The sequence below is a fragment of the Mesoplodon bidens genome (assembly GCF_964165515.1).
Source record: "Mesoplodon bidens genome assembly, chromosome: 18".
Classification (NCBI taxonomy): domain Eukaryota; kingdom Metazoa; phylum Chordata; class Mammalia; order Artiodactyla; family Ziphiidae; genus Mesoplodon; species Mesoplodon bidens.
Genome location: NC_138175.1, coordinates 53,039,135 through 53,060,698, shown reverse-complemented (window position 1 = coordinate 53,060,698; position 21,564 = coordinate 53,039,135). Strand labels below are relative to the sequence as shown.

The window sequence follows — 21,564 nt, the reverse complement described above, 5'->3', positions numbered from 1 at the left end:
GGCCTCAGACAGACTCTTGGCATCCTCTCCTGCACCGCGCCCCACCCCCCATCCCAGGTCACCTGTCGCTTTGACAACCAGCTGGTTCGGAATGCAACCCTGAGGGAGGAGCTGGACCTCCTGCAGATCGAGAGGAACCGCTCTCTGAATGTGGACCGCAAGCTGCAGAAGGTCAGTGGCCCCGAAGCCCAGGACCCCTTGGCCCAGCTGGAGTGGAGGGGAGGATGCAAGAGTCACCCTACTTTCTCCAACACTCGGGCCTCAAGTACGGAATCACCCGGAGCCATAGGTTTACTTTAGTCCGGAGGGAATGGAAACCTGAGAATGTTCCGGGCTGCCCCCAGCAAAGAAAGCAGCCTCATAGAGATTTGCAGAAAGCAGAGATGTCACTTTGAGTGTTATCACCCAGGGCAACCAAGGCGCAGGCAGGACCATTTACATTCCATGGATTTCTCAATAACCTTTGAAGTCCTTTGAAGAATCCTCCCTCCCTCCGTCCACCTCCCTTCCTTCCTTTATTCTCTCCCTCTCTCTTTCTTTAAGTTTTACTTTGAAATAATTTCAAATTTGCAGAAAAGGTGCAGGAATAGTACAAAGAACTATATATCCTTCACCAAGATTGATAATTTGCCAAATTTACCCTCTCTCTGTCTCTGTGTGTGTGTAATTAGTTTTGCTGAAAATAATTTATTATCACAACTGCTGAACTATTTGAGAGTACGATGCAGACATTACGGTCCTAAGAACTTCAGTGTGTATTTCCTAAGCACAAGACCATTTTCTTATATAAACAAAGTGCCCTTACCCAAGGGCACTGAAGATTGTTACAATTCTAAGTAGCCCATATTTAAAGTTCATGATTGTTCCAACAATGTCTTTTATAGCTAATTTAATTATCCTGTTCCAGGCTCTGGGCCAGGATCCCACATTGCATTTGGTTGTCCTGGCCTCATTCATCTGGAACAGTCTCTCGGCCCTTTTTTTTTTTTTTTTTTTTTTTGGCTGCATTGGGTCTTCGTTGCAGCGTGCAGGCTTCTCATTGTGGTGGGTTCTCTTGTTGTGGAGCATGGGCTCTAGGCACGCAGGCTTCAGTAGTTGTGGCGCACAGGCTCAGTAGTTGTGGGTTGCTGGCTTAGTTGCTCCGCGGCATGTGGGATCTTCCCAGACCAGAGATCAAACCCGTGTCCCCTGCATTGGCAGGCGGGTTCCTAACCACTGCGCCACTAGGGAAGTCCCCCTCGGCCCTTCTTTGTCTCCATGACTTTGACATTTTGGAAGCATCCAGGCCAGTTGTGCTGTGCGACGTCCCTCAATGTGGATTTATCTGATCTTTCTCCATGATTAGATTCAAGTTGTGCATTTTTGGTGGAATATCACAGAGGTGGTATTGTGTCATTTGCGGGCATTATATCAGTAGGCACGTAGTGTAAGTTTGTCCCATAACTAGTAACGTTGACCTTGATTGCTTGCTCAGCCAGGTTTCTCCAACATAGAGTTTTCCTCTTTGTAATGACTGAGTCCAGGGAGGTTCTTTGAGACTATGTAAATATCCTGTTCCCTGATACATTTTCACCCAATTGTTCTAGCATCCCTTAATGATTTTTGCCTGCATAATTACTATTGTAATGGCTACCAAATGGTGATTCTTCTCTCTAATTTCTTCTTCATTTATAAGATGGCACTTTACTTAAGGAAGAACTTCTTAAGTATATTTATGGGTTATCAGTAAGCATTCATGTATTCTTACTTTATTCTATGGGTTATAATCCATAGAGCTCATCATGATGTTCAGATTGTCTCAGATTTGGCTGGTGGGAGCCACCTCAAGCTGGCTTCTCTGTCCTTTTGACAAGCCCATCTTTTTTTTTTTTTTTTTGAACACTTCCTTACTTTCTGGCACAGGAAGATAGTCCAGATTTTCTTGTACTTGATCAGCCTTAACTCTCGAGTTAGCATTTCTCCATGGAGTCCTGGTTCTTCCTAGTGGGGAGTCCTGCTTCTTCTTCTCTTGGTGCTGAGAAACCAAATTACAGGGACTAGGAGTCCTCGCTGCTACTGGGGTGTCCCTGCCTTGACGCCCTTTCTCTGGAGAGAGCTAGGAAACACACGCACATTTTTTTTTTTTTTTTTTTGCGGTACGAGGGCGTCTCACTGTTGTGGCCTCTCCCGTTGCGGAGCACGGGCTCCGGACGCGCAGGCTCAGCGGCCATGGCTCACGGGCCCAGCCGCTCCGCGGCATGTGGGATCTTCCCAGACCGGGGCATGAACCCGTGTCCCCTGCATCGGCAGGCGGACTCTCAACCACTGCGCCACCAGGGAAGCCCCCCACGCACATATTTTAAAATTGTGAGTTCATGTCGGTGCCTCTCATTCCAGTCCATCACCACTGGGTTATTCTTGAACCTTCCCTATTTTATCTTTTTCTTCCCCACAGTGGGAACCTTGGCCCCCAACAGCGTTTATATACGTACTCACTTGTTCAATCCTACAAAACACATAAGAGAGGTTCAGAATTGCTATAGCTGTACTAACACCCCCTGAACCTGAGCGTTCAAGATTTGTTTGCAGATTGTTTTGTTCTCTGAGGGCATGGGTATCTATCTATCTATTTATCTATCTCACATTATTGTATTCAGAAGTCACTGGGATTCGTTCCTATTTTTTTGGTCTTCTTTGTGGTTCTGTTCTTTGTTTGAAATACAGTTCGGTTCACTTGCTTCTGTTTGTATTTGGTTTTAGTTCTCTCCCCTATCCTTGTTGATTTAATTTTCCTTATCAATATGTAAACCATTGACAAGGGTTCCCAAATCAAAACTATGCCAAAAGGTAAGCCACAGAAACATCATTTCCTCACCGTCTCTTCCACTTCGTTCCCATTCAGCCCCCATAGTTTCTGGTTATCCATCCTAGGTTTCTTGTTACAAAAGTGTATGTGTTTGTGTGTTGTGTGTGTGCACGTGCACACATACGCATGCACATGTATTTATACATACATATATATGTATGTGTGTATTACATTAATATATACACACATATATGTATATGTATGTGTATGTGTGTATATATGTTTATATACATTAATACATATATACACATTATGTATATGTATAAAAATATATATATACTTTCCTCTTGTCTTTCTCCTGAAATAACCCTTTTTACGCATAACTCTGCAAAGACACTTCCATAGAGCTAGAAAACAGATTAGCGTGGTCACAATCATGAAATTCACACACATTTCTGACCCCCACCACAAAGTTAGGTCAGCACTCTTAGGAATATTCTGGGTTGGATGTTTCACTGCATTCCTTATTTATTTATTTATTTATTTATTATTTATTTTTGGCTGTGTTGGGTCTTTGTTGCTTCGCGCGGGCTTTCTCTAGTTGCGGCGAGTGGGGGCTCCTCTTCTTTGCCGTGCGTGGGCTTCTCGTTGAAGTGGCTTCTCTTGTTGCAGAGCACAGGCTCTAGGCGCAGGGGCTCAGTAGTTGTGGCTCGTGGGCTCTAGAGCACAGGCTCAGTAGTTGTGGTGCATGGGCTAGTTGCCCCGCAGCATGTGAGATTTTCCTGGACCAGGGCTCGAACCTGTGTTCCCTGCATTGGCAGGCAGATTCTTAACCACTGCGCCACCAGGGCAGCCCAACGTTTCACTGCATTCCTGCTCGTCAATCTGGCTTTCCTTTCACCTGGTACCTGTTTAAAATCCCTTTCACCGATTGCTGCTAATTAGGAAGGTCCAAGTGTCTAAGGCCCAGGAGCCTCACTTCTTATTGGGGAAACGTGGGGCTTAAAGGAGGGTCCTCCAGTGATGAGGGTGTTAGAAGTGGCATCTGTTTTGTTCTCTTGGCAGGAGATGCATCTCCTGCAGGACACGGTCAGGACCCTTATGGTCTCCTGCACCTCTGCCTACACCATCAGGTAGGGCCCCTGGAGGCATCCTAGATGACTCAGTCCATGCATTTTCTTAAGGAAGTGGTGGGAAGGTTCCAAACTCAAGAAATAGATTGTCAGAACATCCTTTTTTTTTTTTTTTTTTTTTTTTTTTTTTAAGGTGCCCCTTTCTCTCCCCCCTCCACTGATTTCCCAGCTTCTCGGGCAAGGTCCCTCTCCTTGGGTGTATGAATCAACCTCTTTAGCCCCAGTCTGTTAATGGCATGTAGCACATAGGGATGTAGAAAGGCTTAAGGGGAATTCCCTGGCGGTCCAATGGTTAGGATTCTGCACTTTCACTGCCATGGCCCAGGTTCAATCCCTGGTCCGGGCACTGAGATCCCAGAAGCCACAGGGCGTGGCCAAATAAATAAATAAAGAGACGTAAGGGACTTCCCGGGTGGTCCAGTAGTTGAGAATCTGCCTCCCAATGCAGGGGACGCGGGTTCGATCTCTGGTCGAGGAACTAAGATCCCACATGCCTCGGGGCAACTAAGCCCGAGCACCACAGCTAGAGAGAAGCCCGTGTGCTGCACCTAAGGCCCAACGCCGGCAAAAATAAACAAATATTAAAAAAAAATAGAGACTTAAGTAAGTGCACATAGCAGGGGGCCAGGATGTAGGAAGCATCAGTGAATGACTGTAATTAGATTGATATTTGTCAGTATTGGTTGAAAGGGACAGAGATTCTCTCAAGCCACCTTCAGATACAGGATCATGCTGTGGGGAGTCTAGAAGCCCCAGCTGCTCTGCTCACGGACGCCTCTCTCTGCCTCGGGGCTCTCCTGGGTTCCATGCTCTCTCTCTTATCCCATCTCTGCTCCTCGCTGAGCTTTAGCCCTGTTCTCTTGCTCCAAGTGGTTTCTTACCTTCTATTCAGTGTCTTGTTTCTACCACATGACTTCTGCTTATCATGGTTCATGATTCCTCATGACATTGGTTATAGTCCAAATCTACCTTATGGTCTCTGTGATCTTTCTTTCTTTGTTCCTCCTTTCTTTCTTTTTTTTTTTTTTTTTTTTGCGGTACGCGGGCCTCTCACTGTTGTGGCCTCTCCCATTGCGGAGCACAGGCTCCGGACGCACAGGCTCAGCGGCCATGGCTCACGGGCCCAGCCGCTCCACGGCATGTGGGATCTTCCCGGACCGGGACACGAACCCGTGTCCCCTGCATCGGCAGGCGGACTCTCAACCACTGCGCCACCAGGGAAGCCCTCCTCCTTTCTTTTCTTTCTTTCTTTCCGTCCTGCCTCCTTTCTTTCTTTCTTTTCTTTCTCTCTCTCTTCCCTTCCCCTTCCTCCCTCCCTCCCTTCCTTCTTTCCTTCCTTCTTCCTCTCTCTCTTTCCGTCTTTCCTTCCCTTCTTCTGTCTTTCTTTCCTTCTTCCTTCCTTCCTTTGAGTTAAGATGCACATAAAATTCACCTTTAAATTATTTATTTATTTATTTATTTATTTATCTAATTTTGGCTGCATTGGGTCTTCTTTGCTGCGCGGGCTTTCTCTAGTTGCGGCGAGCGGGGGCTACTCCTCATTGCGGTGCGCAGGCTTCTCACTGCGGTGGCTTCTCTTGTTGTGGAGCATGGGCTTTAGGCGCACGGGCTTCAGTAGCTGTGCCGTGCGAGCTCTAGAGCGCAGGCTCAGTAGTTGTGGCACACGAGCTTAGTTGCTCCGCAGCATGTGGGATCTTCCTGGACCAGGGCTTGAACCCGTGTCCCCTGCATTGGCTGGCGGATTCCTAACCATTGCGCCACCAGGGAAGTCCCAAAATTCACCATTTTAAAATGTACCATTCAGTGGCATTTAGTACATTGATAATGTTGTCCAATCATCACTTCTGTTTTCATCACCCCCAAAGGAGACCTGTAACCATTAAGCAGTTCTTCTCTCTTTCCCTCTTCCCCAGCGTCCTGGCAACCACTAGTCTCCTTCCTGTCTCGACGATATACATCTGCCTTTCCGTAAATTTACCTTTCTGTTTCATGCAAATGGAATCATACAATGTGTCCTTTTGTGTCTGGTTCCTTTCACTCAGTGCAATGCTTTCAAGGTTCACCCACGTTGTAGCATCTCTCAGTACGTCATGCCTTTTTATGGCTGATTCTGTAATTTGTTACCTGTGGTCCTCCATGACCTCTTCAGAGCCTTGACTCATGGCTTCTGTTCACGCATAGCTCTGGCTTCTTCCTAACTTGGCCTTCATAACATGACCTTTTGTGGCTTCTCTCTATACATCCTTTTAGCTTCGGCTTCCCGCTGTCCCCTTCTTAACATTTCCCAATTCAAATTCTGAGGAGAGAATCTGGCCCCGCTCATCTTTTCTGCCACATCCCACAAGTGATGGCCTGCTGGCCTGTCTTTGCATCACCAGGATCTAGCCTCTGCCAACACTCCTCCAGTTGACTGCAGTGGGCAGCCTAGCTGGGTGCGAAGATAGGGTGGCTTCCGTTAGAAGGCAGGGGGCAGCTGTCAGGACCAACACTTCTGTCAGAGCAGCCAGTGTCTCCAGTGCTTCCTTGCTGGCTGACCTGGGCAGGTCACTTCCCCTCTCTGAGCCTCAGTTTCCTCTACTGTGACATGGCAACAGTAATGGTATCTATCTCATGGGCTGCTGTGGGGACTTATGGCATGCTGCTTTAGAGCATCTCCTGCGGGGCCAGGCTCTTGGGAAGTTGGGTTCCCTCTTCCTGGCCCTTCTGTTGGCCTGAAGCCCAAGGCACAGAAAGAACTCTGAGTCCTAATCCCTGAGGGGCTGCTAGAGGGGTCGCCGGGGGCCAGGGCTGCTGGGTGCCAGGAGAGGACTCCCACCAAGGAGGACTGACCCGAGTAAGCCTCAGAGGAATTTAAACAGAGTAAGAAGCTAGTGCCCTGAGTCGAGGCAACCAAGGTTGGCAAAGGTGCGGAAAGGGGAGCTAGAATGGTCCACGGGCAGGGACCTGAGGCAACTGACCTGCTGTTCTCCCAACTTAACGACCCTCTGACCTTTGATCCTGTGACCTGTGAAGTAGGCTTGGGGCACTCTTGAGTTTACAGTTGGCTGCACTACGTTTAAAAGCTTAAGAGCTCCACCTTCGGCCAAGCAGGCCAGGGGAGTCTCAGTGAGTGAGCCCCCGACTCTGCCCCATAACCCCATCCTGACCCACCTCTAGGAACCTAGACAATCTTCTGCCTTTTGTGACCGCAGGGTAACGGCAACCTGATGCTGCCCCATCCCTGTGACTCCAGGCTGACCTCACGCGTCCCTGAGACCCCAGGCTGACTGTACCCCATTCACCCCCCCCCCAGCCCCAGGATGACCCCGCGCATCCCTGTGACTCAAGACTGACCCTGCCCCACTCACCCTCCAACCCCAGGCTGACCCCGCCCCTCCCTGGGCCCCAGTCTGAACCCAAATCCAACCTCCGATCTCCCTGACCCGGGTCTAACCCCCCACCCCTCCCAGGGAGAAGACGAAGACCAAGTTAGGCGCGCTGCGGGAGACGGCGGAGAAGGAGGTGGCCCAGAACGACACGAAGGTGCAGAGCTTGGAGCGGCAGATCGCGCAGTTGGAGCAGCTGCGCCGCTTCCTCAAACTCAAGAACGTCGATCGGCAGCCGGATCCCGCCGTCGTGGAGAAGCGCGAGCAACGGGGTGAGGCCGGGGCCGCCACCTCTGCCTGCAGCAGGCCGGGCCAGGGGAGGGGCGGAGCGGCTCGCTCCTGGTCTCGCCGCGGGGCGGGGCCGGCCGGAGGGCGGCGCTGGAGGGGCGGGGTCTGCGCGGCTGCGGTGTTGTTGCCCCTCCCCACCAGCGTGCCCAGCCAGGCCCCTCCGCCCTGGTGGCCGCCCCCGACGCCGACATCACTGACGCCTCACCCCCCAGCCCGGGCGGTGGCCGAAGGCCTCCGGAAGACCTCCTATGAGAAGCTGGTGCTGAGCTACGAGGACGCCCTGAAGAAACTGTCCCACCTGACCGGGGAGAGCGACCTGGACTTGCTGGTGGAGAAGTACCTGGAGTGTGAGTCCCTGGGGGTAGGGGGTGGGGATGGAAGGGGCGGGGAGGAGGGGGGGCAGGAGCACGGCGCCCAGCCCCCCGGAAACCAGTGCAGGCTGTGCTCCGTCTCGGTCTCCGAGGGCCTCCGCTTCGGCCCTGGGGACTCCTCCACCTGCGCTGGAGGGACCAGGAATCGGGCTCCGCCCTACTCGCCTCTTCCCGTCCGCCCTGCCTCCGCCCCTCTCTCTCCCCCGCTTCTCCCCAACCTCTCTCCTACCCCCGTCTCGGGCCTTCTGACCCCTTCCTTCTCTGTGTGTCTCCACCCGTCAGCATCTCTCTGTTCTCACTGGGTGTATCTCCGTCTTTTTCTTTCTGTCCAGTTTCCCTGGCGTGTCTGCCTTCCCGCCTCCCCCATCCGTCTCCCCTTCCCCGTTCCCTCCCTCCTCTGCCTCCCTCATTCCTGGGCCTGCGGGTCTCCCTGGGAATCTTCCCCCCAACCTCTGTGTGCCTATCTCCGTGTCCCTGTTGCTGTCTTTCTCCCGGGGTCTAATGTTCTCTCTTTACCGACCTTCACCGTTTTCTCTCCCTCACTTCCCTGTTTCTCTGTGTCTCTCTCGGCATTTCTGTGACTTTCCCTCGGTCGCTATCTCTTTCTGTCGCTCTGCCTTGCCCTGTGTTTCTCTGTGTGTCCCCTGTGTCTATTTCTTTGCCTATATCTCTCCGTCTCTGTCTCTCTTTGTCTCTGTGTCTTTGTTGCCTTTCTCAACATCTCTTTCTCTGCCCTTCTGTGTGTGTCTCTGTTTGCTGGTCTCTGTCTCTCTGGACCGTGCCTTTCCCGACTCGCCCCCAGTGGAGGAGCGGAACTTCGCGGAGTTCAGTTTCATCAGTGAGCAGAACTCAGAGCTGGGGCATCTGCAGAAGGAGATCAAGGGGGTGAGCGAGACCCGCCCCTCCCCCTCCCCCGCCCTCCCCCGCTCCCGCCCCCGCCCCTCCCCCTCCCCTCCTCCACCCGCGTTGGCGCCCCCTCCCGAGCTGGGCGCAGCGTCGCGCCCCTGCCCCTGCAGCTGCAGGAGGCCTTGGAGAGCCTGCGCCGCAGCGAGGAGGACCGCCGCTCGAGGCAGGAGCAGCAGCGGGCCGAGTTGCAGCAGCGCGTGGACGAGGTGCACACAGAGGCCGAGAACCTGGAGGCCCGCTTCCAGAAGTTTCGCGGGCAGCTGGAGAAGCTCAAGACCGGTGAGCACCCGCCCCGGCTTCTTCATCTGGAAGGATGCGATGAGCAGGCGGAGAGCCCTGCCCGGGCCGGCCACGCGGAGACATTCCACGGACCACTCTGTGCACTCCCTTGTCGTCTGGCTTCTCCACTGGCTTCTCCACCCTCCAGAACATATCCCATATCCTATATCCATCCAACCATCCATTCACTCATCCATCATCATTCTGCATCCATCCAGCCAGCCAGCCTTCATCCAGCCATCCTGCATCCATCCATCTATCCTGCATCCACCATCCATTCACCCTTCCAGTGTGGAGTCCATGAGAGTCAGGCAGCCCTGGGTTTGAATCCCAGCTCCACCATTTGTGAACTTTGGTGTGTGGTTTCCTCTGTTGGAGCCCCTCCGGAAGTGGAATAGCAGTGCCTAGGTTGTAGGGTCGGCATGAGAATTAGATGGGATGAGGGACAGAGAGAGACTGGGAGGTGGCAGCGGTGGTGGGGAGCAAGCAGGAGGGCCACCTCGCGCTGCGCGGTCGGAGCTCAAGTATTGGCAGACCCTCTCTCCCTCTGTTGTAGGGACTGCGGTGACAAGCCCTGTGCTAGGTGCTGAGGACCGGGCAGGGGGAGGGCGGGGAAGAGACTGACACGGGCTCTGGATACTCGTAACCCAGGGGCTGGGAAGGAGGACACCTTGGGCTCTGCAGGAGGAAGGGTATGCCTTAACTCGGAGTGGAGTGCAGGGCCAGGATTTGGGGGGCCCACTGCAGAATGAAAATGCGGGGCCCCTTGTTTACAAACTGGCAAGAATTTCAAGTGGCAGTAGCACAGCATCAAACCAAACGTGGGGCCCTTCTCAGCACGGGCCCTGTGCCCGTGACATTGGCTCTGCTGGGGTCACAGGGGAGGTCTCCTGGGAGCCATGATGCTTGAGGCTGATTTTGAAGGATGAGTATTTAACCGAAAAACTGGGGAGACGGGATGCTCCCAGCAGGCAGGGCCAAGGCTCGGAGGTGCATCCAAGGAAGGCAGGTTCTTTATGCAGAGAGGGCGTGGGTGGGAGTTGAAGAGGGTCAGATCCTAAACGGATGCCAGGCTGAGGCTTTTTCCTGGGGGTGCTGGGGAGCCATGGGAGGGTTGTGAGCAGGAGAGGGGGGTGGATAGGAGGGAGGGGGATGAGGATGGAGAGGGAGAGATGGAGCACAGAGGTGTCGGGCTGAGGGGCTATGGGGGGATGAGGGCTGAGGCACCAGGGGTCTGGCCCGGTGCAGGTGCAATGCAGAACCTGGGAGGAGGAACTGCTCTGGGGGATGAGCCTGATCTCAGTGTGAGTGGTATTGCGGACTGTTCGGAGAGGGACCCCCGGAGGAAACTGAATATGAGCCTGCAGCTCAGGTGGGGGAGGCAGGGGAGGGTGGTAGGGATGCCACAGGCTGGGTGCAGATTTCTGTCAAGGTCATGGGTGCATCTTATTTCATTCACAATAACCCGTTAACTAAATACAAGCGGGCCAATTGTGAGAGCGGGTCACAGCCTTGGTGCAGCTGTGAATTTCCTCTGCTTTCTCCCGTGGAGCACGTGTGTGTGTTTCTGTGGGAGAAGCACATCCTGAGCCGTGCACTCGCTGGGCTGGGTGGAAGCTGGGTGGTTCTGAGCCGTGAGCAGAGGACTGGCTGTGTGGAGGTGCCCTTGTCACGTTTCCCTTGGACTTCCCTCGCTTTTTGCCCTCTGTCATCTGGAATCCGGTGGCCGGCCACACCGCGATGCCCTCCCCCCGCCTGGCTGTCTGAACTTGGGCAAGTCCCTTTGCATCTTTGAGCCTCGCTTGGGCAGCAGGGCCTTGAGGAGAGGAGAGGGTGGCACCCCATGGGCACCGGATCCATGATGGCCTGTCCCCTCTGACCCCAGGTATCCAGAGCCTCCTCACCAGGGCCCAGTGTGGCAGCACCGTCACCAATGACCTCCTAGGGGTCAAGATCCACGTGAGAGACCGGGACATAGGTCTCTTCCTGGGCGTCATCGAGAAGCGGCTGGTGGAGCTCTTGACGGTGCAGGCCTTCCTCGAAACCCAGGTTGGGGTGCAGACGGTGCGGAGTGGGGACAGGGTGCCGGGGCCTTGGGGACGGGCCTGAGCCGACCACTGGCTTCTCCACCCTCCAGAACAACCTCTCTGCCAGCTCGCCTAACGCAGCCCTCCTGGTGCTGGGCCAGAGCCCCGAGGATCTTCCCAAGGAAGTGGCCCCACCTCAGCCCCCTGACGATCTGTGAGCCAGAGGGCAAGGGTCAGGGAGCTTCCACGGGGGCAGAGGAGACACGGGAAGGGAGGGTTTTCAGGCGTGGGCGGGCCCCTGGGACTGGAGGGTGAGTGGGGCTCGGGGGCGGGGGAGTAGATGAAGTGGGTACTTCGGGGGAATCGGAAGGAGTAAGGGCTCCAGGGACATTCGATGGGGCCCTGGGTGGACCCGAAGGTGAAGGGCGCTCAGAACCCGGCGCACGGCTGAGGGTCTCAGGGCCTGGCAATGAGGCGCCATCGGCCTTCTGAAGGTCGAGGAGTAGCGTCCCTTCCTGTCTTCCACCCACTTTAGTGAGGACCCCCCAGGCTTTGAGGCCAACGACGACTATCCGCTGAGCAAGGAGGAACTGCTGAGCCACGTGGTGAAGTCGGTGAGGACGGGTGCCCGCGGCTGCGGGGCGGTTCTTCCTCCTCTGGGGCCCTAACTCGCCTCCCCCGCAGCTGGAGGCCCGGGAGCAGGCGACGCGGCAGCACCTGAAGCAGCTGGTGGAGGCCGTCACGAAGGTGGACAGCACCCTGAGCGTGACCCTCTCCAGCACCCAGGCCAGCTCCGGCCTGCCCCTGCTGCCCAAGAGCCCCAGCGCTGTCTCCGGCTCCCTCATGAGCCCCAGGGCTAGCGGCATCCTGGCGTCCAGTGGAGGCCGCGCCACCGGCTCCAATGTCGGCCGCGTCCCCTTTGGGGACCCCAGCTCCGGCGCAGGCCACACGACCTTCGGCTCCACCAGCGCCGTCACCGGGAGACCTATGTCCAGCCAGGGCTCGACTGCGGGCCGAGTGATTGTCACACCCCCCAACTCTAGCAGCTACCTGGGGTCCAACAGAGACCACGAGAGCTTTGGGGGCCCGGAGAGAAAAAGCCCCGAGTCAGAATCGAGTGGAGGCCTCGAGTCCAGCAGAGGCCAAGTCTCAAGCACTGGCCCTGCCTCTAGCAGCAGCCGGGTCTCCACCACCAGCAAAGATTCCCAGAGCAACTAGTAGGGGCACCCAGCCCCCACCCTGCCCCTGGCTCCTTGCAGGGCCTTCTCTGGGTCTCTGCCTCTCAGTTTCCCCTGTGCCTCTCCGTCTTTCTCGCCCAGCTCTGGGTGAACTACCTGCACACCTGTCTGCAATTCCCCTTCACTCTGTCTCTGCACCTCCTCCCATCAGCTCCCCCTCATCGGTCGCCTGGTCCCCCTCTCTGTTTCCAACCTGCCCTTCCCTTTCAGTTCCCCAATCTTCTGTTCTCTAGGCTTCCCGTTCAGTGTGTCTCTGTCCTGTCTCCATGTTTGTCTCCCCATCTCTGCTCTGACCTCTCTGATTATCCCCCCCACCTCCTGTTTCGGCTTCCCCACTTCTAACTCCCTCTCCTCTCCTTGCATCTCATGCCCCTGTCTCTGTAGCGCCTCATTCCTTGTCCTCCTCAAGAGTCCCCAGTACTGACCAGTGGGGGAAGAATAGGGGCAAAGACATCAGGGTCAGCATGAGCTGTGACCATAGGAAATAAAGGTCAGAGTCTGATTTTTACCCCAGCCTGGTTACAAGCATATATGTGAGTGAGTGAGCGTAAGACATGGCTGTTTCCTCTACCTTTGGCCCAGGAGAAAATGTATGACCCTGTCCCTATTCCCTGCCATTCATTCATTTGCTCATTTTTTTTTTTTTTTTTTTGAGACTTGCACATTTCAGGCTCTACTGAGAACCAGGAACTGTATCAGTCAGGATAGGCTGGGTTATGCTGCAGTAAGAAGCAACCCCAGAATCTCGGTGTGTACCTTTAACATTTTTTAATTTATATTTTGGAATTCTTCATATCTCAAGAGAGGGGACTGAAAGCAGCATGTCAACCTTGCTACCTCAAAATTGCACAGGAAAGAAAACTCCAAATTGCCCCCAAATTGCCCATCACGTCGTTGATTAATTAGCTTTAATCAAGACATATAAAGAATATAAATAGTGACAACAGAAAGAAAGTATTAAAAATAAGGGACCTGAAACACATTCTGTTCTCACAAATGCAGTTCAACACACAGGCTTTATAAGAGTGCTTTAAGAACACAAAACAATCTTCAAAATTGGACTCAAAAAATTGGACAGAATTGGAAGTGACTCTCGCCTGTGTGTGTCGGGGCTGCGAGCAGGGGTCGCCACCTTCTACTGTCAGCCATCCCGGAAGTTCAGTCATCGGTGGGCCTGGCACCATTTGCTAATTTAGTGCAAACGTGGGCTCACTAGTTTTGTTTGTAAAATAATTAATCCATCAGAGTCATGGGATTTAATTTCCCATCGTGAGGGAAAGGGCTATCGATCTTGTGATCTGATGAGAAAGCTTACCTGTATTTATTCAGTTTACAGGCAGGATGTTAAAAGCAGGGCAGCAAATGATCAAGACAACCCAGCAGGGTGAAAGCCTTCTTCTGGAGGGAATAGTCACTGGACCTGACCACAACTCCTACAGTTTGGGGCATGCTAGAAAACATTTTTGTTGAAATCACTTCTGAGAAATATTCATAAGGAACAGGAGATGTTGGAATGAATTATTAATTTTCACAGTCTCTTTAGTGCACAGTACAAAGTTAATAATTTTGTAAAACTTCTCCCCTTCACACCGCATCAAATCAGATCCTTTGAATTAACGATATGCAGAATCCCATCTCTTCCCTAACAGTTGCAGGGGAGGGGGACTCTCCATCTCTTTTCCCATTGATTTGACAAACATTTATTGAGTACTTACTATGTGCCATACAGGGTACTAGGCTCTGGGGATATAACAGTGAACAAGAAATTTAAAAACGGGTATTTCAGGAAGGCGATGGAAATGGCAACTCCCTAGAATGTGACTTCTGGAAGTTAGGCTGTCATTGTTACTTTCTCCTTTGGGACCTGGGAAGTCTCATCTTGGAGGGGGGCAGTCATGACCACCGGCCCTATTTGCCATCCCAGAGGGACTTCCTCTTCTCTCCTAAGACAGGACAATGAGCACAGAGAACCCAGACCCGCAGGTCTCCCCTCCCCAAAGTGGTCTCAAACCCCTATAGCAGGAGGTATTCAGCCTTAAATACCCCACCCTGAGTCTCAGCCACCTCAAGGGTCCTAGAGCTTCACTGAGCAGAGCCTCCCCTGGTCCAGGGGCTGGGCTCACCATATATGGATGGTCAACCTTGTGGCAACAGGCTCAGAATAGAACTGAGGCCACTTAAAGAGAAGTCAGAGAGGGGCTTCCCTGGTGGCGCAGTGGTTGAGAGTCCGCCTGCCGATGCAGGGGACGCAGGTTCATGCCCCGGTCCGGGAAGATCCCACATGCCGCGGAGCGGCTGGGCCCGTGGGCCATGGCCGCTGAGCCTGCGCGTCCGGAGCCTGTGCTCCGCAACGGGAGAGGCCACAACAGTGAGAGGCCCGCGTACCACCCCCCCCCAAAAAAAGTCAGAGCATCAAACCCAGAATCCTCTTGGTTCCCAAGTAAGACAGCACTACCCTCGGGGTCATAGTCACATCCCCTGCGGCTCAGGGTGGAGAGAGGGATGGAGGACGCAGGCTTGTTGGGCCAAGGCTGTAGCTAGGAGACAAAAAGAGTGGGCTGCTGATACGTGCTTTCAAGTGGGGGTGATTTTTGTGGCGGTGACAGTGGTGGTGATAGTGGTGATGTCGGCGATGGCCCTAATGGGGATGGCGATAATGATGGTGAATGAAGGTGGTGACAGTGATGATGATGATCACGAGTGATGCTGATGGTGACAGAGAAGGGGATGTGCTGATGACGATGATGACCGTGGTGACGATGGTGACGGTGGTGTTGGCAATGATGCTGCGAGTGCCACCTCAATGCAGATTCTTTATTGCTGTCTCAGATTCATTTTGTAACATAAGACGACTTGCATTTTTTAAGCCTGAGCTCGGGAATGTCATTCATTTACATTATACAGTAATAAGAAAACAGCAGACCAGTGCAGCTCAATCTTATTGGCAAAATGGAGAAAGGACTAAATTAAATTGTACTCAATAGCAGTGAAATTTGGAGCATTTAGTGATTTCTCTGCTTTAGGACTGAGGCAGAAACTGGCACTGTCGCATACAACCTGTGTGGACTTGGACAAGTGTCTTCACCTCTCTGAGCTCCGTTCATCTTGAAGTCAGAGGGGGAATCCCTGGAGGCGTGATCAGGGGATCTGACCAACATTTAAAAACAGGAATACAGTAGAATAAAAAACATCCTGTAGTACAGGGTGGTATTTGATGAAACCATGTTGATGTGAAATGATTTCTTACTGTGCGTCACGGTCAGAAAAGTTTGGAAGCCACTGGTAGATGGCACCCATCATCATACACTGATTTTCAGACAACTGCCCACTAATGACACCCGATATCAACTCCCTTTCACATGTTGATTCCACTTCACCCGAAGCAAACGTTCCGGGTCTCCCAGCGGCTCTGTCTTAGCAGAACTCCGCCGCCAGGTGGCGCCCGTGCCCCGCTGTGAGCGGATTCTTCTCCGTCCTGACTCAGCCCAAGCTGGTGATTTCCTTGGGGTCACCCCTCGCCCCGAGGATCGAGTTTACTGGGACTAAACGTCTTGACCACGAATAGAATTCCCCGAGTAGAGCACGGCAGGAGGGCGCAGGCGGTCACGAAGGGATGTGGCCATCCTAAGATATCCACTCATCCCTTCTTGATTCCACCATGTTCATTAAATGCCTGTGTGCACCAGACGAGCTCCCCCATCCCAGAGCTTACATCCTGATGGGGGAGGACGGACAAGATCCCAAATTCAAGACCCCACCAGTACAGGGAAGCCTACCCACCTAGTCCGGTGCAGGACGGCACGAGGTAGAATCTCGCCCGCCCCCAGCCGGCTGTGACCTTGGGCAGCTTGCTTAGCCTCTCTGTGCCTCAGTTTCCCCTGCTACAAAATGGGACTAATAGCACCCACTTCACAGGGTTGTCGTGAGCATTAAATGAGTTAATATTTGTAAAGTACTTGGAAGGGGCCTAAGTCTGTTAAACCCAGTGTTTAAAATTCTCATTTGACAGCTGTAGGGACTGAGGATCTGGGCATGGGGCGGGGAAGGGAATCCCCAAAGCCATATTTTTTCCCCCTCAGAGTTGAGTCCAGGGATTCTGACTCCCAGCCAGGGTCCTTTTCCTCCGCACAGCGCTCCCTTGGGATGGGAGTGCCCCAATTCCTTCTGCACGGTCTGGGGATGATGGGGAGGGGCCTGAATGCACCCAGATTCTAGGACAAAAGCAGTGAGTCTGGGAAACACAGTCCACTGGCATGAGGGAGAAAGCACCAAGCTAGAGAGTCTTTTTGCTCAGGCCGGGGGGGAGGGGGGGAATCCTTTGCCTCCAGATTTTCCCCAAAACACCAAAAGCTGAATTTAGTAGAGCTTTTGGGCGCCACACAGCTGTTGACTCCCAAGAGGACCTATGACTTCTTTTCTCTCCTTCCTTTCTTCCTCCACAGGTTCATTAAGGTATGATTTACAGACTATAAAATCCACCCACTGGGACTTCCCTGGTGGCTCAGTGGTTAAGAATCTGCCTGCCAATGCAGGAGACACGGGTTCGAGTCCTGGTCTGGGAAGATCCCACATGCTGCAGAGCAACTAAGCCCGTGTGCCACAACTACTGAGTCCGCGTGCTGCAACAACTGAAGCCCTCGCCCGTGGTCCACAACAAGAGAAGCCACCGCGATGAGAAGCCCACGCACCCAACGAAGAGTAGCCCTCGCTCGTCGCAACTACAGAAAGCCTGCACACAGCAACGAAGACCCAACACAGCCAAAAATAAATAAATTAATAATTTAAAAAATCCACCCATTGCCAGTGTACAAGTCAATGGTTTTTCACAAATTTACAGAGCTGTGCAATCATCACCACCGTCCAGTTTTAGATCATTCCCGTGAACCCCCCAGAGTTCTTTCTTGCCAGCTTGCAGTCAATTTCCTGTCCCACCTCCAACCCCAGGCACCCACTGATCTGCTCTTTTTTTGTTTGTTTGTTTTGTTTTGTTTTTTTTGTGGTACGCGGGCCTCTCACTGTTGTGGCCTCTCCCGTTGCAGAGCACAGGCTCCGGACGTGCAGGCTCAGCGGCCATGGCTCATGGGCCCAGCCACTCCGCGGCATGTGGGATCTTCCTGGATCGGGGCACGAACCCGTATCCCCAGCATTGGCAGGCCGACTCTCAACCACTGCGCCACCAGGAAAGCCCTGCTCTTTTTTTTAATTAAAAAAAAATTTTTTGGCTGCACCACGCGGCTTACAAAATCATAATTCCCCGACCAGGGATTGAACCCAGGCCCTCAGCAGTGAAAGCAGAGTCCTAACCACTGGACTGCCAGGGAATTCCCTAAGGTTTTACATTTTTAAATGGTTGGAAAAAAATAATCAAAAGAAGAATATCTCAGGTCTTCCCTGGTGGCGCAGTGGTTGAGAGTCCGCCTGCCGATGCAGGGGACACGGGTTCGTGCCCCGGTTCGGGAAGATCCCACATACTGCGGAGTGGCTGGGCCCGTGAGCCATGGCCGCTGAGCCTGTGTGTCCGGAGCCTGTGCTCCGCAACGGGAGAGGCCACAACAGTGAGAGGCCCGCGTACCGCTAAAACAAAACAAAACAAAACAACAACAACAAAAAATACTGTCTGTAGAGCTGATCTCAGAGCTGGGACGGGACGACTCAGATATTCTGGACACCACTGAGGCCACCATCCCATAAGCCATCTTATCAGACTTCCAACCACCTGCAAGGCAAGGTCTATGAGAGTGGACGTCCATCCAAAGGTAGGGCTCATGGAGCTGATGCTAGGGTCAAAGGGAACATTGTGGATGGTGTGGAAAGGCCTCCAACCATTACACGTTGATCTGACAGATGGGGACCAAGAAGCAGCCAACAGAGGTGGGACGCCCACCTGAAGTGCAGGTCACGCCAATGTCTGGCAAAATGATTGTTCCTAAAATGCCATACACCACCAACTAGAAGATCTCAGCACCAATGGTTTTGCTGTGTTATGCCTGCAAGGACATAACCCAGGGTGTCCACAGTGAAGAGTTATCCATCCATCCGTGAACTTCTTCAAATTTGACAAGAGTCACCAGCAAGGCCTTAGTACCAAAGGTCTACGTACAGGTGGTGGAGGAGGATCCAGAAGTGCTCACATTCAAGAAAGGCTCCTACAGCTGCTACCTGCATTTGTGGCTACCCTGATATTCTTTACGCCACAAGCCACCAATGGGACATCCTCACCACCAGATGACCTCATTACCACATCGACGTTTTAGTAAATGAGGAACACTGACACACATACAGGGCCACCTAACAGGTTACACATGGTAGCAGCTCTGATTTTTTTTTTTTTTTTTTTTTGCGGTACACAGGCCTCTCACTGTTGCGGCCTCTCCCGTTGCGGAGCACAGGCTGTGGACGCGCAGGCTCAGCGGCCATGGCTCACGGGCCCAGCCGCTCCGCGGCATGTGGGGTCTTCCCGGACCGGGGTACGAACCCGTGTCCCCTGCATCGGCAGGCGGACTCTCAACCACTGCGCCACCAGGGAAGACCAGCAGCTCTGATTTGATTAAAGTTATTACCATGTACATTTATACCACATAACCAGTGTGCTCGGTTGGGTGTGTGCACTTGCTACCCTGGAATGAGATTTATAAACTTGCCTCTTGGCTTTGCAGGGGGGGAAAAAAAAAGGTTTTGTTAAAGGCCCTCTGCAAAGTCCTTCTCAAGAATATTAAGTATATTAAGTGGCTTACATGGGCATCAGTGGCAATCCTTCAAATGTCACAGCCACTACCGGGCACCCCTCATGCCTTCATACCTTAGACCTGTGCTGTCCAGGATGGCAGCAGCTAGCCATCTGTGGCTGTTTAAATGGAAGTTGATTCAAATTTAGTGAGTTTAAATATTCATTTATGTTTTGGTGAGCTCTAAATCAGATCTGCACCTGAGTTAACAGAATTGTACCGGAATTGATTTCCTGGTTTTTGACAATATTCTAAGGTTATTTAAGATAGTATTCATGGGGGGAGCTGGGTGAAAGGTACATGGGAAGACTCTGTGCTATTTTTGCAACTCCTTGTGAGTCTTAAACGATTTCAAACTAGAAAGTTACCCTCGGGACTTCCCTGGTGGCGCAGTGGTTAAGAATCCGCCTGCCAATGCAGGGGACACGGGTTCAAGCCCTGGTCCGGGAAGATCCCACATGCCGGGGAGCAACTAAACCCGTGCGCCACAACTACTGAGCCTGCGCTCTAGAGCCCGCAAGCCACAACTACTGAGCCCACGTGCCACAACTGCTGAAGCCCAGGTGCCTAGAGCCCATGTTCTGCAACAAGAGAAGTCACCGCAATGAGAAGCCTGCGCACTACAATGAAGAGTAGCCCCCGCTCGCCGCAACTAGAGAAAGCCCATGTGCAGCAACGAAGACTCAACACAGCCAAAAGTAAATAAATTCAATAATTAATTAAAAAAAAAAAAAAAAAGAAAGTTACCCTCCCCACAAAAAACATCACTTCCCCAGGGGCACTAGCCATATTTCAAACGCTCAGAGGACCACATGTGCCTGGTGGCTAAGATACTGGACGGCGCAGATGCAGAATGTTTCTCTCTCTCTGCAGAGATGCTATTGGACGGCGCTGTCCTAAATCAGGCCTCCATTGGACATGGTTACCCCCCATTCCAGCTCTGGGGACACTGAGCCCTCCTTGGACCCCCACTGCCTGGCACCCCGCCCTCACCCATCGCGATGCACCCTCTGATGTTACAGCAGGTTGCTGGGACGCGCGAAGCCCTTGCCGCAGAGGCTGCACCTGTAGGGTGTGTCTCCCGTGTGCACCTTCTCGTGGATGGCGCGGTAGTTCAGGTCCTTGAAGTGCTTAGGGCAGAAGCGGCAGGTGTGAGGGCGCACGGGGCTGTGCACACGGCAATGCTGCAGGAGCAGCGAAGGCCTGGAGAAGGCTTTGCTGCAGCCCCGGCAGGGGAAGGGCCGCGCAGAGGCTTGTGGCGGTGCAGCTCGTAGGGGGTCTTGAAGCGCTTCGGGCAGGACAGGCAGGGGAAGGGGCGCTCGCCCATGTGGAGGTGGCAGTGCTCCTGAGGAAGAGGCCAGCACCGGGAGTGAGGAAGTGGCTCACCTCTGCAGGACATGCCTCTCCAGGTAGGTTCACCCCTACTCCTTGCAGGTCTCCGAGAGAGAGACCAAATGAAGATACACATACCAATTGTCTAAAATTTTTAAAATTACAAACCAAGCTATTAAATAAAATACGTTCTTCCTCCCCCCTTGACAAATAGACCTTCACAATGACCCAGAAGGCCAGGTTCAAATTTATATTCTTTGGAATCCTCAGAGTTCCACACTAGAACTTGGTGGCCCATGAGAGCTGGCTGGGGTTTCCCAGGCCTCGGGGGATATCGCACCCACAGAAGGACAGCCCAGTCCACATGCCCAAGCCTCCCTTCCACCCGTCCAGCCTAGAGGTTGTGCACACAGGCGGGGCAAGGTGCACCCTGGGGATGGTGGATCCAGAGAGCCCTGGAAGCAGACTTTGGGCCCCTTGGGTAGGGAGTCCCAGGGTCTCTTGTCCCCTTGTCCACACACGGAGGGGCAGCAGGAGAGGGTCAGGGCAGCATCCAGTCACAGGAGAGATCCAGGGTAGGGCTCTGAGAGCTGGGCTGCCTCCAGGCTAACTCCCAGCCTCTCCTTTCTTCCATCATGGCCCTCAACACAGCTCCCTCCTCCCCCACCCCTCCGGAGCCATGGAAGCCTCCTTTTCCAGTACCTTCTCCTCCAAATCTGACCCCTATCTCCTTCTTACCTTCCTCGAAAACCCATCCCCAGTTTCCTATCATCTCATGATCATCCCAGATGCTACCTCCCTGAGTGCCAAGACCAATTTCTCTAAGCCTCTCCCCTCACTTCTTCCCTGGGATTCTTCTACCTTCTAACTCACCTCCACATACATTGAACCCCTCCCCACCTCGGCCTCCGGTCACCCCGCCCACTTTCCCTTCAGGCCCAGCTATGCTCTCCCTCTTCCGGCGGGCTCTGCCTCTCCCCACCGGCTCCCGCTCACCTCCAGTCCAAGGCCCTGCTCACCCTGGTCCCAGAAAGCTCCACCCCTCCCTTCATACCTGGCCCTACCTTAGGTCCATTGCCTTGCCCTGCCTTTCCCCCGCAGGCCCCGCCCCTCGC

The 21,564-nt window shown here is 53.2% G+C and overlaps 1 protein-coding gene across 6 annotated transcripts in view; it reads left to right on the top strand.

Annotated features, from left to right (window-relative positions):
- The window catches only part of ODAD1 (outer dynein arm docking complex subunit 1), a 30,816-nt gene extending 17,911 nt beyond the window's left edge, over positions 1–12,905 (top strand). For all 6 annotated transcript variants that reach the window (XM_081216534.1, XM_081216530.1, XM_081216535.1 and 3 more), the window contains exons 6-15: positions 58–171; positions 3,851–3,918; positions 7,368–7,555; positions 7,784–7,918; positions 8,745–8,827; positions 8,959–9,127; positions 11,013–11,176; positions 11,265–11,368; positions 11,690–11,768; positions 11,839–12,905. In XM_081216534.1, the coding sequence (XP_081072660.1) occupies positions 58–171; positions 3,851–3,918; positions 7,368–7,555; positions 7,784–7,918; positions 8,745–8,827; positions 8,959–9,127; positions 11,013–11,176; positions 11,265–11,368; positions 11,690–11,768; positions 11,839–12,372 (1,638 nt within the window). In that variant the 3' untranslated portion in view covers positions 12,373–12,905. The remainder of the gene's footprint in view (positions 1–57; positions 172–3,850; positions 3,919–7,367; positions 7,556–7,783; positions 7,919–8,744; positions 8,828–8,958; positions 9,128–11,012; positions 11,177–11,264; positions 11,369–11,689; positions 11,769–11,838) is intronic.
- Positions 12,906–21,564: the final 8,659 nt, after the last annotated feature.